Here is a 14445-nt window from a genome sequence, read left to right on the forward strand (position 1 = left end):
TCTTATGCTAAAATTCTGCATATCAAGTTGTTTGCTTTCATTCCACATTATTTTAAAAAATCTTTTCATTTAGGCTAGTCACATCCTTCAAAATAAATATGATATGTGCTATTTTACCTGCTGTCACTTACACATGACTGCTGAGACAAGATCAGAACAGAGGGATGGACCTGAAACCCACTAACAGAATGTTTATAAACTTTATATAGAGCGGTACATAAATTGTTACCTGAACTTGATTGCATTCATCAGTGGGGTAGCTCCATATCTGTCTCTGGCATAAACAGTCGCACCAGACGTCAACAAATACTCAACCAAGGGCAGATGTCCYTCAGAGGCTGCAATGTGGAGTGGGGTTCGGCCGTCGTAGTCTCCACAGCTCAGGTTTCCACCCTACAAAAGGACATATCCTTCACAAAAAGGTAATGGTTGCAARCGTCACACAGTGGATGCACACAACACATTTTAATTCTGCCACCAGATTGTTAAGCCTGTCAAACTTAAAATTTATCTTACAGCATTGTTTTAGTGCTAATAAAGRTATTTATTCCACCTTCTGCATGTTTCCTGCTGAGATATGCTCTTTATTACAGCACACCATACAGCAGCTTTGTGCCCATAGACTGCTAATTTTTCTTGTCTTAGTTCATTCTTACTTTCAAGATATATTTCTCCTTTCTTGAGGCCCATTACCAAAGTCCCAATAGTAGGTTTACCAAGGCAAAGAGGGTAAAAAAAAAAAAAATTAATAAAAAAAAGAGATGACAGGGATCAGGGATATGCCTGTTTCTTCTTCAGGTATAACCAAAGCTATGGCGAGTCAGAAATCCTGAATTAGCACTGCACTGTGTTTTGCTTAAATATAATTTTCAAGGTTTTTTAATCCTGACAGATTTACATCCAAAAGGTGGATACTATGAATATGCATAAAGAAAGTTAAGGGAAAAGAAAGCAGCACAAATCATTTTAAAATGTTCCAAAGCTGGCAGATAAGAACTTGCATTTTAATCTAACTGTATTTTCACAGTTCAAAAGAAAATGTAAAMAGCTGAAAACCAGGGAGGGAAAAGAACATATGAGCTCTGAAAAGCAAAGACCAAGAAGTCTAGAAATCACTTGTAACAGTCATAGCACCTTGGCTCTAAAACTTAGGTTGTCACTTTCCATGAGCATGGCTTCCTACTATCAATTACAGCTCTATTTAAAAATTAATGTTTTGTACACACTGYTCATTTTACATTACCATTTCTGCTATGGCTCTCAGTGCACCTATGTCACCCAGTTTAGCTGCAGCACAAGCCAAAGGTGGAATTAATGCATCTCGTACAGCTTCTAACTCCTGAGAAATAAATAAAATTAAACATTTAATATCAGCCACATCCTTAATATGATTGACACCCAAGTCATAGAAACACTGCCCTTGCTGTCATGTCAAGTTTCCAAATTAGTCATTTGGATATTTAGAAATGGTAGCATTTAGTTCTTGGAAGGAAAGAAGTCTCATGTTTATTTTACATTTGTCGGTCTCACATCTGTAAGATTTATATTCCTCCCTGGCAACACTACAAGTACCTGATATCTTTATAAACCATTTAAGGTGCRCACACAAATTGCCATGTCTGTACTGCCACAGCTACACATCAGTACAGTAAGAGAAACAGTGCTGGTGGGAGTTGGAAAAGACCATATAGTCCATTATCCTCAAGCTTGGATCAATTTTATTAATATGATTTCTCAGATACTTGTGTAACCTGTTCTTCCAAACCTACCCTGACAAGCCTCCTAGACYCCCTGAATATTCTCCCTTTTCTCATGCTTACTGAAGGAGAACCATACATTCAGTATTCTTTAGTTAATAAAAGCCCCATCTTCCCTGAAACCAAGTCAAGAGAAAARTGAATATTTGTACAACCAGTCTTTCATTATCTAACTTATATTTATCTATTTTCTAATTGGAAGGGACTAATACTAAACACCACAAATTACACTTGTGTAATGTTTCCCTAGTATTAACCTTCCATGGCATGCTTCCATCAACATGTACAATTRAGCAATTTTTTTACCTATTATTATTTGGATTGCTCCAAACTCTCAATATATTTGACCACAAAAATATAAAGCACATCTTCACATCATTGATACCCAGAATTACAGCATCTGTCTCAGGCTTGTTACTGCAACCAGTCAGCCAAGAAAATAAACCCAAGATGGGGCTACAAAAAGGGGGAAAAAAGTGAATATGTTTCTAATTAGAAACAGTTATATGACTGTCATTGTGTCCTTTCTCCCTAACACAAAATTCCGATTTTCTTTCAGCTTTGCTGCTCATCTTTTGTCTAGGCTCATTTAACTTGGTTTACAGCTTTACATGATATTAATTTTAAGTATTTAAGTATATACCTCCTTGCTGCTGATACTTAGAGATTTGGCAATCACTTGAATAAACTTGCTATCTCTCAAAGAGATCTTGGCTCCTGTGGGTACAACAGTCATTTCTCCCCTTAGATTCTCACTCAGCATCTGAAAAGCAAGCAATCAGACCCTTTGTTAGCAGAGGAAAAATATGGTGGTAGTCTAATAAAAAAAAAAAACTTAGAATCAAATTAGAAAATTCTTTGGAGGAATTATGGAAACTAATTGAATGCAGACAAAAGATTAAAGAAATAGTTACTGTCCCATGAAGACTGCACGTTTAAAAAGACAAAGGAGGGAGAGAGACAAGCAAACAAAACTTTCTTCCAAAGCAAAGAAACCAAAATAAGCACATAACAAAACACCCCAATTTTTTGAATAGGCAGACAAAAGTTCCCTAGTGGGGTAAGCTGCAGCCTACTTAAAACACAAAGATAATGAGTAATGAGCAGAGAGCGAGGCTTAAGACCAGAAAATTCTGAAATGCTGCCTTTTGCCAGCATTCACAAACCTCAGGACTCCTACACAGACTCTGTATATAGACCTCAAAACAAAGCCCAGTGCTGCCTGTAGACAGTCACGTGTTTCCATGGGTTTTTCAAACAGCTCCATCAGCCCTCATTTTGTTAAAATTTGGATATAGATCCAGCCTTGAATGCAGAAAATCTACAGTAGTACTAGTCATTCAGTATCCAAACAGGCATGTAACGGTTTGTAGGATGGGTGCATGCAATATAACTGGGAAAAAAACATGAAAATGTAAAAAGGTCAGCCAATTCATGTGTACAAAGTACTTGATTAGGACAATAAAGAAATKAAAATAGTCTAAAACACAGATTCTGGGAAACTTGGGAGAACACAGATAGAAGCCAGTCATCAACAAAAAGCTACTAGTTCCCTCGGTTCTGACAATTTTACATACTGGCACTCTTTCACAAAAGGTTGCTGATGCAGCTATAAAGCACACAGTTATTTCAATTAGAATTTTAAAAAGCAGGATTGTGAAAGTCTGCAAGAAACAGATGTGATGTTGGCAGGAGGAATGCCCCAGGTTTACTTATGCCTAGGCATGCCCTTTATTTAAAAAAAAAAAAACCTCCAAGAGCTGACAACACCATAGCTGTCTGCTGGAAGAGTCCCATATACATGTAACTTAGAGGATACCGACTGCTTTGGCACACTTTTAGAATTTGACAGGTTGAGATCATTGCTTTACACAGGTAACCTTAGCAATTGGCACCTGTGCTAAATGCACCCAGAGCAGAGCCTTATTCAGTCCTACCAGCTCTTCAGACATTTGTATGTGTCTGGGGGCACATTCCTTGCTCTTTGTGTTGAAAGAGAATCCTAAAATAACCACTTCGGCTTCAGGAGAGCTTCTGTCTCTTGGGAGACTATTGTTTGGTGATATGTTTAGCTGAAGATATTGCCACAGACAACATATTTCCAGGCTTTCTTCTTTTCCTGGTCTCTATAACTCATTCCTGCCCAGGCAGTGCAGCATGCTGCTGCTCCCTTAGTTGTGCCAACACAATTGTTTGTGGGTCTGTACAATGAGTCAAATGAGGAAACCAATCCTGCATAACTCAGAGAAATTGCAAAAGTTATTTTGTTTTTCAAACCATATAAAGGAGATCCAGCACATCACCATGCAAAAACTGTGTAGCACAATCCAAAGAACAGCACATGAAAATGCGGAATTTCTTTGTAACAAAGAAATCAAATCATCRCCTGAGTAAGTCAGCTATCTCACCTCAGTAAACTGGATCTCAAAYTAAGTTTTAACTCACATACCCAGGCAAGAAGCCAGCTGGGAAGGCTTCACCTATCCCAGGTCAAATAATCCTCTGTGCAAGAAGATTAAAGTTCTGCATTGAAAAAACCAAACAAGCTCATTCGTGTATATTCCAGGGTCAGTGAGTGTGCCAAAGGGGTAGCAGTGAAGAGCTGGGATTTCTAAAGTGCAAAAGCACAAACACATCCAATACTCCTGCTCCTCACAGCGCTGTGTCGCCTGCCAGGCACGTTCTTGCACAGAGCATGCTCTGGGCATCCTCACCAAAGACACACACAGCTCCTCCTCCTCCCATTTCTCAGAGCCAGTTTAGCCAACAACTGCAAGCTCAGACGTTGCAACTGTGTCTAAGCACGGAAAGTGGTACTTCCAGCCACTACACTTAGGATCACAGGTATCCAAAAATGTTTGTCTCAAGAGCTGCTACTGTTTGGAAGATGTGGAGCATGAAATAATTACGAGGTTTGTTTCAGTTTTAATAAAACCAAAGCACCATCATGAGAGACAYGTGTGCCTACAGTGTTAAGTCTGGAGAATGACTCATCATGATGTCATCTCCCAAAGTGTCAGGATTAGGATTTCACTACATATAAGCACAGAAATTCATGCATTCCTGCAGACTGCTGCTCCCTTATTTAATTCATAGCTGTATGTTCATTTTATAAAAGGAACATGATCAACAGCTATGTAACTTGCAGGAAAAAAAGCCTTGCATAAGCAACCAATGAACACTAAGAACATTGTTAAAGGGGTTCTGATTTTAAAAGCAGTTACAACTGGTTTTAAAATAATCCTTTACATTTTAAGTATTATAAAATGTACCTYCTCTTAGAGAAATAAAATCTAATACTGTTATGAGTAACACTGTAAAGGAAGAGGCTTTAGGCARTATCTATTTTCAGAATCAGCCTTGTGTGAATGAGTCTGGGAGGAAATCTTCACCACATTAAGATCAGTGACAAGATCTTTGCTGACTTCAGTAGRATTGGGATTCTGTCTCCCATAAGAATTTCCACATAGAGTTTTCAGTACAGAAGTGTCCAAGCTAGACTACTACCATTTAAAGATGGCATTTTTATGGCTCAGTCATGGTCTTCACCTGACTTACGTAGAGAACTCTTTTCTCTACCAATCTTCATACATTTGATTGCTTAACACTATTTTCCGTAAGAAAAAAACCAACATGGGGTGCTTGCATTGTGGTCCTGGAACCAATTGCTTTTAAATGCAAGAGAGGAGCTTAAGGTATGAAGCTAAGTAGAAGTTAGTACAGCAAATGAGAAACTTAAAGTCTTTCAAGGTCACACTGAAATATTTACCTGCCTCTTCTCCTCCCAGCTAAGGTTTCTCTTGCTGAGCGTGTATGACAGTTTAGTTAGGGCTGCCTCTGGTGTCATATCACCTCCAGGAATTACTCCAGCATCAGCAAGAGTCTGAATAAAAAGGAATAATGATTCTAATTAGTATAGCATTCAGAAATACCTGCACATACAGAAAAGGTGTTTGAAAGGTGAGTAGCTACACACAATACAACATGCAGCCAAGCCTCCACTCTCTTGCTCCTCCTACTGCCACTGTAATTTTTGTACTTTTAGTTATCAAATACCAAGCAAATACTAGAGCAATCAGACTAGAAATGACTTTTACTTTAAATTCCTTTTCATGCAATAACACTGAAGAATTCCACCAAATGCTTGCCACGGTCGCTTACTATGCTACAAGGGAAAGGTTATAGGTCCGTATCARCTATCTGCAGAGTTGTCAGATTCCCTTTATTGAAAAGCTGCAGTTACTCTGTTTTAACCCAGTGGCATTTTGAACACTGCCAAGTAGGCTGTTCTCACACAGACATATTTACCATTCTTTTATGGGGCATTGCTTTGGATGAATTCCAGCACTACAGTGTGCTCACAGCAGGAGTGCTTTCAGATCCTTTCAGGCTGTGCTAGCAGTGTATGATTTAGAAGATACAACTAAAATATGTAATTTACACAGTTCTGACAAGAACAACTGAAAAAGATGACCTTTTTAACTTATCTTCCTGGTAGCTAAAAACAATAAACTGTCTGAACAAAAGCAAAAAGAAGAAGGATTTTTGCTATGGTCAACAAGCCTCATAAGTGCACAAGACAGCAAAGGCAAAGAGATCTGAAATCTCTGGTCACTAAACTCTACCTGGGCAAATCACAGACTGTCCTCTTACCATAAAGTGATGMCTCACAGTTAAGCATCTCAAACTAGGTTCTTTGCATTGCATTTTACTATTAAATAACTTGTATATAAACTTCATCTTCAAAAGTTGTTGCAGCTTAACTAACATTTTCAGCAAGATACAAAGCCTTGATTAGCTCATTAACCACTCCTGAGAGACCCAGAGTAACATTTTTTAAAGTCCCTTARGAAAATATATACAGAGAAGATGAGAAATACTTTCTGTACTGCAGAGCTAACTAAAGAACAGTTACGGCCTTTTCAGTGGGCTTGATAAAGAGGAGGAGGAGGAATGGATTTCCCAGCTTCCTTCCTATACATAAAGTCCCCTCAATTATAAGTTTCTACTGTGTAGATGGATCAGAGGCCAGACATTCAGTTAATTAAAACAAACACTTCAAGCAAAGCCAGGGACTCAGCTGACTTACCTGACTAGTTCGAATGAGTATAAACTGGCCCAACCATGTGCAAAGACCTTTGAAATATTTCATTCAAAGAAAAATCAAAGTAAAATTAACATTACAGCAACTTTACAGCATTCACTCATGRTATTTCCTCCACTGAGTAGTTCCTCATGAAAAGGAGAAGAAAGMATAAGAATGAAGTTTGTAGGACTTGGCTTGTTCAGTGTTCTCAAAATATGCCACAAAAACAGGGCAGCCTCCAATAACTTAAGCTGAAGCAACATAGTACAAACTCCATATAAAAGAATGGAAGCCAGAATGGAACACATTTCCACATAGCCTTAAAGTGGTCCAGTGAGACCTGAGCAGAATCTTTCAATGCAGCATATCAACAGTCTGGATCAGAGTGCAAAAAGCCATTTCAGATGTCTGCTTGGACAGAGCATAGGAAAGGGTTTTTTTCTTTTTTCCATACACTTTAGCAGTTCATTTCAAGCAGACAACCCCACAAAACCTAGGCTTCATTTTCAYGTTATTTTTCAATTACAAATTTGGTGTCTTTTTTTGACCTAACTGCTTTCTTCCTTCCAAGTGAGCTGTTCTGTATAATCCACATATTCCTACACTATTTGCTACAGAGCATGGGACCTTTGCAAAAGGCACTAATTCTCACAACATTTGCAATAAGTTATGCAAAAGTTTTACTAACATCCAAATAATTGCCCATATCAGAAAATACTAAGTTTGGATACTAAGGAGATAGAAAGAAACTCTTAGAATGTCCTTTTCTTTCTCCTCAGAACAGACATMATGCAAATATTATCTAAAGCTGTGACAAACCCAAACTAAAAGAGGCAGGTTTCAGCACCAGACCAGAGTATTTAGATTTGCCATGCAGTCAAAGAGAGGCTGGCTCTGCCAGACGGGTGGTTGCTCCAAAAAAATKAGGTGTCCAAAGCAGTGGGATGAGTCACCCTCTGGTAGTGCTTCTTGGCTATTTAATGGATGGTCCTTTTCCAAAGGCCAGTTAAACCAGCTTCCCTCACACTAATACATGCAGCATATACTCTYAAATGGCTTTGGGCTCTTTCTTATTAGTCCCAGTGATGTTGTGTTTTGGTACACAATTGAGAAACTCACCATAAAATGTCCTGGAATATTAACAGTGTGTACACAAAATCTGCTTTAAGCCAAACCTCACGGGTTAAACTAAACTGATTTCCACTCTTCAATACAGACAATTCCTTAGATACTGTTCTCCAATCTCGCCCTGAATTCAGTTGTACTTCCAGTCAAATAAAGAACTGGGATTTGGAATATTCTTCCATCTACAGGCTTTCTTCATGCTCCTATATTGTAACTAAGCAACTATTATCCTATCAAATATGACTTTATTTGATCATCTGACCCCTAAGATAGCTCAGTGGAACCCCTCTGAGAGATATACTACAGATCAAATGCAAAGAATCCTGGAGTACTGCACATGCCAGGAGTGAGCAGTCAYTGATTTGGGATTTGAGCTCACTGTTTCGACCATACTAGTTTGTAGATACATATTTAAATGCTTTCAGATTATGATTTCTCAGATGTAGTTATTTTATGAGCAACAACTTTACAGTTCATAAACCCAGTTTAATACACTGGGGCTACTGGAAGTTTACAATCAAATTGTATCAGTAGGRTATTTCTTTTACACAGCAGTGGAGAATGAAGTGGTTGCACAYCCCTCACCTGCCCTGTTGCATAGACGGTTTTAACAGACCCACGTAAGCACTGGGTGCAGTTCAGAATCACCACTTGGCGTTCAGCTGCTTTCCTCAGTTCTTCCAGCAAATCTTCTCTCTTATCTGGGGCATTGCCACTTCCATAAGTTTCGAGTACAATGCCCTCAATTGGAGGCTGAAGAAAGGCTTTTACCTGTTTAAAAACAAGACAGGGAAGAGAAACAAAAGGTACATTTAGGCAATCCTTAAAATTTTTATGTATGGCATAGCATTTTTTAAAATGGTCTATTCCTGTTATATTTGTACAGGATCTCATGCATTACCATCATCTTCTCACACTCATCTGTGCTTCCCATTTGCAGTAACTGAGACTGTAGAATAAGCTTTAAAAAATGCTACCTTCCTTCTCTGACTTCCTTTAAAATTCCTAGAGGGTTRTATTTCAAAATAAACTGTTTTGTTCAGGCATTACCTGATGTGGAAAAGGATGCTGTTGTTCAAGTGCCACTAACAGCCTGTACTGTTGCACCACTGTTCGGTGCAACAAAAAGGTACATTTACACTTATGAAATAAATGTTGACTTACTTAATGAGATTAGAACTCCACACCCCTGCCAAGATTTTTYTGCTTTAGCAGAGAGTTTTGTTAACGAATGTCTGTCTAAGAGAGAGAGTGTTTCACCTCGCAGGAAAGAACATTCTAATGAAGCCTGAAGTTTTTTAACCCAAAACCAAATTGATTTAACTCAGAGGCATTAATATATTCTGGGCCACTTGATACTGAAGTAGATATTGTGTCTCATTACAAGAGAATGCCTAGCAAAGTTCTCTCCTAAAAAGATGCATTTTAAACAACCTGGACATTTCCTTGCTGATCACATATGCTAAATGCAATACACTGTAAACCCCCATGAGGCTAACTATGCAGTCGGAGTTTTATTGCAAATATACCACCCCTCTGTCTTTCCATCTGTTCATATTCACCTAAAAAATGGTGATATAATTGAGGAGTGCTGCATAAATGACTGGATTCAATTTAAGATGGCAAGAGCCACAAAAGACCTGTCAAATTAATGGAACTAATATTMGACAAAAATTTAAAGACTAATTTATCTAAAATCACAGTCTGCAAAATAATTTCTAAAGGMAAAAAAATCCCACTTCTCATTTTCAGCAGCAAAATCCCACCTTTCATTTTCAGCTCTGCAGAATACTAAGGGTCATGTTAACCATCAGTGTGAGACAAAATAAACCTTAAAAAAGAAGCATGAGTTGTAGAAATAATCACACTGTACCCAYCACACTGCCTATTCTTTGACAAGGTATCTATTAATATGCCTCAATGTGCAGCAGGAGAGTATTTCCCTAGTCAYTGTACACTGTAGCTTGCACCTGTCTAGAAAACCACACTTGACCTATTTATGAGCCCTGATAAGAAATTAATTGTAAGTTTCAGAGCCCAGGCAGTTTATGCAAAAGATATTTGAAAAGCTTTTATCAATCGTTTATGGCATTTGAAAATAGCCTCTGAATATTTTTAAAAAATGCTTATCAGGAGAAGACAGATCCTTTCCCTTCCCTCCAAAACCTCAACCACTGCTCCARACAATGCAKTTTATTTGAGTATTTGAGCATCACTTCACCCATTTCTAAATGAAGTGGTGACACTTACAGCAGCAGCAGTGATTCCTGGGAAGATCCGCAGAAGTCCAACATTCCTGTTCATATTGGTGTGAACTCGAAATTTCTTTTTGGTATTGGGTCTCCAAACYGTTTCCCAGTTTACTATTAAAAGAAATGACCTTTTTAATTTAATATTAAGATGTAGTATCAAGCACACTTGTACTTCATGCTTACAACTCTGCTTTTAAAATGATTCTTAGTTAGGGGATTCATGAAAGACAATGTACTTTTTAAACAGGAAATAAAGGCCTATTTAAGACAGAAGAATTATCAACTGGTCTGGCATAGGTGAAATATTTGTTTGTCATACACTGACCTGAACTTCATTGTTATATAGTTGGCCTGATACAACCCTGGATTCATGTTTAGGAAACAGATCTTCTCAGATGTAAGAGATGACAAATGCAGTTACTGYTGCTGCTAATCACCTCCAGAGTTTGTTAGGTAGTTATTAAAGATTAAATAAAATAGCAAGGATTCAATTAACTCCAATTATACATTTAGAGCCAGAAGCCAGCTGTTTAACTAATAGTTTATTTGTGTTGCATTATTAGGAGCCAAGTCATGCATTATTGATTTCAAAATTTTATTACTTCAGTGTAGGAGCGCAGCACTGGTAGCGCTGATGGCTCCTACAAGGCAGTGGAAGAGTTTTAACAAACAGCAGCCAACAGCTCAGAAGTGTCGTGTCTCCATGAAAATAGACCATGCTGTAAAGCTGCCTGCTTCCCCATGAGTTAAGCTTTTGAGATTTTGGAGAAACTCCAAAGCAGCAAGACAGATGAAAGATCTGCATGCATAATACCAAGTTGCTCTCAGCCATGCAGAGAGTTACTCACACCAATTACTGTTGCAATTTCTTGCAATCAGCAGACAGCCACTTGAAAAAATAAAAAAAAGGAAAAAAAATCAAGAGTACATTTAAAAACCTCCATTGAAGCCTGCTCCACTGCCACATTATCAGAGATACTAAAAACTACATTCCATTAAGTCAGGACAGAATACAGCAGTCTCTGATAAGACTATTTGAACTTTTCTTCCCTGTCAGCAAGCCTCTGCTCTCTCTAAAAAATGCCGTATCAAACGGCAAAAATGACCATCAAACAGGTCACAAGCAGTTGGCTTGGCAGWTTTTTGTCCAACCAGTCACACTTCAGCAAATGGATTTCTACTGCCCTGGGATTGGGARAATGGAAATATGAACCATTTGTACAGCTTCCTTCTTTCTGATAAGCTGCCCAGCACGATTCTGAAAGCACCTGGCTGGACTTAGTAGTTATCCAAATAGTTCTCAAAGGCCTCCCTGAGCCTTCCAGAGCCAGCTGGAGACCTGCATGAGGGACTCAGGTAAGTGCAGAGCCTGTGCATCTGTTCTGCATGAGGTTCATGGGCCTGGCTAACCACATTCWATCATGAGCACTGTGCTTTAAGAAGCAGCAGTGTTAAGCAATAAATCTCAGCCTTCTAAAAACAGGTTAACTCTTTAAAAACGGCCTCCTCTATAAGAAAAGATGGCAATAAAATTGTATCACAGCTTGCTTTCCTTTTATCCTCCATAAGGTAGGAGTCCCTGCCAAATCTTCACAAATGCATTCTACTACGTTTGGCAACTGTGAGCATCCCTGATGCCTGCAACCAACTTGAATGAACTGAGGAAACCTGCCTTGGCATGGAGCACCAAGACACTGCCAAAAGCAGAAGACCAAGGAAAGAGATCAGAGGACAAGTTCAGAAGTCAGACCTGCACCAGGCCTATACCTGTACTCTTGGAGTACGCTCTACCAAATAACATACCATCTCCAAGATAAATTTAATGCATGCAGAAATAGTATAGTGATGTAATTCCAAATTATATTAAAAAAAAAAAAAGATAAAGATTGCCCTGCCCCTGCGTTAACATTCACTTGGTCATGAACCTCATCAGCCTACATAACGTGTTTGGTGCTGCAGACTCCACAGATGTCAGTWTTCCATTTGCCAAACAAGTCTAAAAGGCAGAACAAAAGGCAAATGTGATGCAAGAGCCAAAGACAAACAAATATATATTTAAACCTGACTTCATCTCAGATTTACTCAGAACTGTTGTGAGGCAGGACACCACGCAGGGGAAAAAAAATTAGAACACACCCTTTGCATCCTCTATTTCATAGTTTATATCCAAAAAGTAACAATATTTATGTCACATAACTAAGTTCAAGCACCTTCATTGTACTGAATAAACCAGTTGTCTTGCTCTGTCATATCACACAGTAATCTCCTTCTTTTTGGTAAGTTAAAAAACTCCAGAAACWTAAGAATCACTAACAGCTCTTAAGTAAAAACTCATATACAAACAAGTGAAGTACAAAAGGCTGCATCTATTGGTGTTTACAACAGTTTTTATCTTATGGATAAGACTGATTAATTAGGGATGCTCCGTTTTGGCACAGCACAGAAAACAGTAACTTGCTCTAACTTGGGTGGCCGGGGCTTGTGAAGAGTTTAACAGATACAGCACAACGAATTGTACTTACAAAAGTAAGGAACAAACACAAGCCAGCTGTTGGTGTGGCCCAGCAGAAAAGAACGTTTTTAAAGTGATGTACATAAAATAAAGAAGTAATGGCTATTTACATACTGCACCYATCATGGCTTGGGATAGATTGCTCTGTTCAAGGAGACTTGAACAGACTTAATATCTATTCAAGATATTAAAGCCTTCTGTTTACTCTTCCAAACCAAACAATCACATAAACAATAGTCTGATATTTCCAACCTCCCCCTCCATACTGAACACTATAGCCTCTACAATTACTGCCAAAAAATTGCATCCTTATCTTATACAGCTTTATTCATACATATACACAAAATATGGTGTTTGGTTTAGTGCAAAAAAGCATCAACCTGCCTTAAAACAAAAGTAACTCTGCACAGATCAGAAAGCAGAAACTCCACACACACACACTGTTAAACAGTGCCTGTGTCACAGTGCAGGTTTCAACTTATAACAGGASAGCAGCAACTCAGAGCGACACCTCCCTTAGGAGTGGTGACTGAATTCCGAGTTATGAAATCAAACAAGAAATACAGCTTTTCTTGATTGCAGAGCTCCAGACAAACAGCAGTGCTTTCCTCTCATCCCTCTGTGCTGGGCCATGGGCAAGCCCTATCATTATATAAGCTGCCCCAGCATTCATAGCAATTCAAGCTGAGGGGTGGGGAGCACAGGCCAACCTATTGCTGCAAACTGAAGGAGGCAAATGAGCACAAACCCTTTTTTAGCAGTTTGTTACAAAACAATCAACATCCATCTTTGGGAACAAATATTTAAATTGACTGGTGTTACTGCAACAAGCAAGGTACCCACTTAGAACGGAGTGGGGATGGGGACCAAAAGCACTCCAGTGAACAGAGCTGCCATTTACCTTCATATGTAAATGACCTGGCCTTTCTATACAAATAACCAAGCAAGATGCAGACTTGACCAGTGACTAATAGCTTCTCTCTAATGAGATCTGTGGGTAGATGAGCCCAAATGGGCCTTCTGCTGCTGTGCCACGGGCTCTGTCCCCTGCACAGCTTGTCTCTCATCGTATGGTCCTGTACATTGCACCACTCCCAGGAGTCACATTCATGTGTGATGAAGAAAGTCCAGCCACAGTAACAAAGCAAGTTTCATGTGTGCTTCAGTAGGACAATCAAGAATAGAGGAAAGTGATCAATTGCAAAATATACTGAGAATCTTTACACATTTCAAATAGTTCTCCCTSTCTCTCCTGTTTTCAAAATATGGGAGAAATAAGGTAAGATCTTTTACTTGATAAGCTTTGAGATTTGAGAAATTTTTTTTATTATTTCTATACCATCCATTTCACACAGAGATTTCTGATTCTGCTTCAAAAGTATTTCCCACTGGCATGGGGCTTCTTACTCAGCTCAGGAGTGGGCTAGAATTTTTCATTTTTTACAGGAGTCTCTTGTGCTAAGTTAAAAGTCATAAGGAAGTTGACACACTTGCTCATCTAGAATTGGGTAATGCAACTCTTAGGTGTTGCTAATACAGCTAAGGATCTGGCTGAGAATGAAGCCAGTTATGGGATTAGAAATCCACTGGGAACCTCATCTGAAAAGGGAACGAGATAAAAAATGGATATCATAAATGAAGAAGAGAGCTGGAAGGGTAAGGGAGGGAAGAGGACTAAGCTTCTCCCTCTCCTCTCCAGCTCTAAAGTAGACT

At 38.8% G+C, this 14445-nt stretch overlaps 1 protein-coding gene across 2 annotated transcripts in view; it reads right to left on the reverse strand.

Annotated features, from left to right (window-relative positions):
* ASPG (asparaginase) overlaps window positions 1–14445 on the reverse strand; it is a 46509-nt gene that overhangs the window by 15312 nt on the left and 16752 nt on the right. For both annotated transcript variants that reach the window (XM_057365697.1, XM_057365699.1), the window contains exons 7-12: window positions 10219–10331; window positions 8554–8739; window positions 5527–5640; window positions 2401–2520; window positions 1244–1339; window positions 230–393 (exon numbers count right to left, since the gene is read on the reverse strand). In XM_057365697.1, the coding sequence (XP_057221680.1) occupies window positions 230–393; window positions 1244–1339; window positions 2401–2520; window positions 5527–5640; window positions 8554–8739; window positions 10219–10331 (793 nt within the window). The remainder of the gene's footprint in view (window positions 1–229; window positions 394–1243; window positions 1340–2400; window positions 2521–5526; window positions 5641–8553; window positions 8740–10218; window positions 10332–14445) is intronic.

Source organism: Malurus melanocephalus, unplaced genomic scaffold (assembly GCF_030028575.1).
Source record: "Malurus melanocephalus ecotype Western Australia unplaced genomic scaffold, MMel_1.1 scaffold_57, whole genome shotgun sequence".
Taxonomy (NCBI): domain Eukaryota; kingdom Metazoa; phylum Chordata; class Aves; order Passeriformes; family Maluridae; genus Malurus; species Malurus melanocephalus.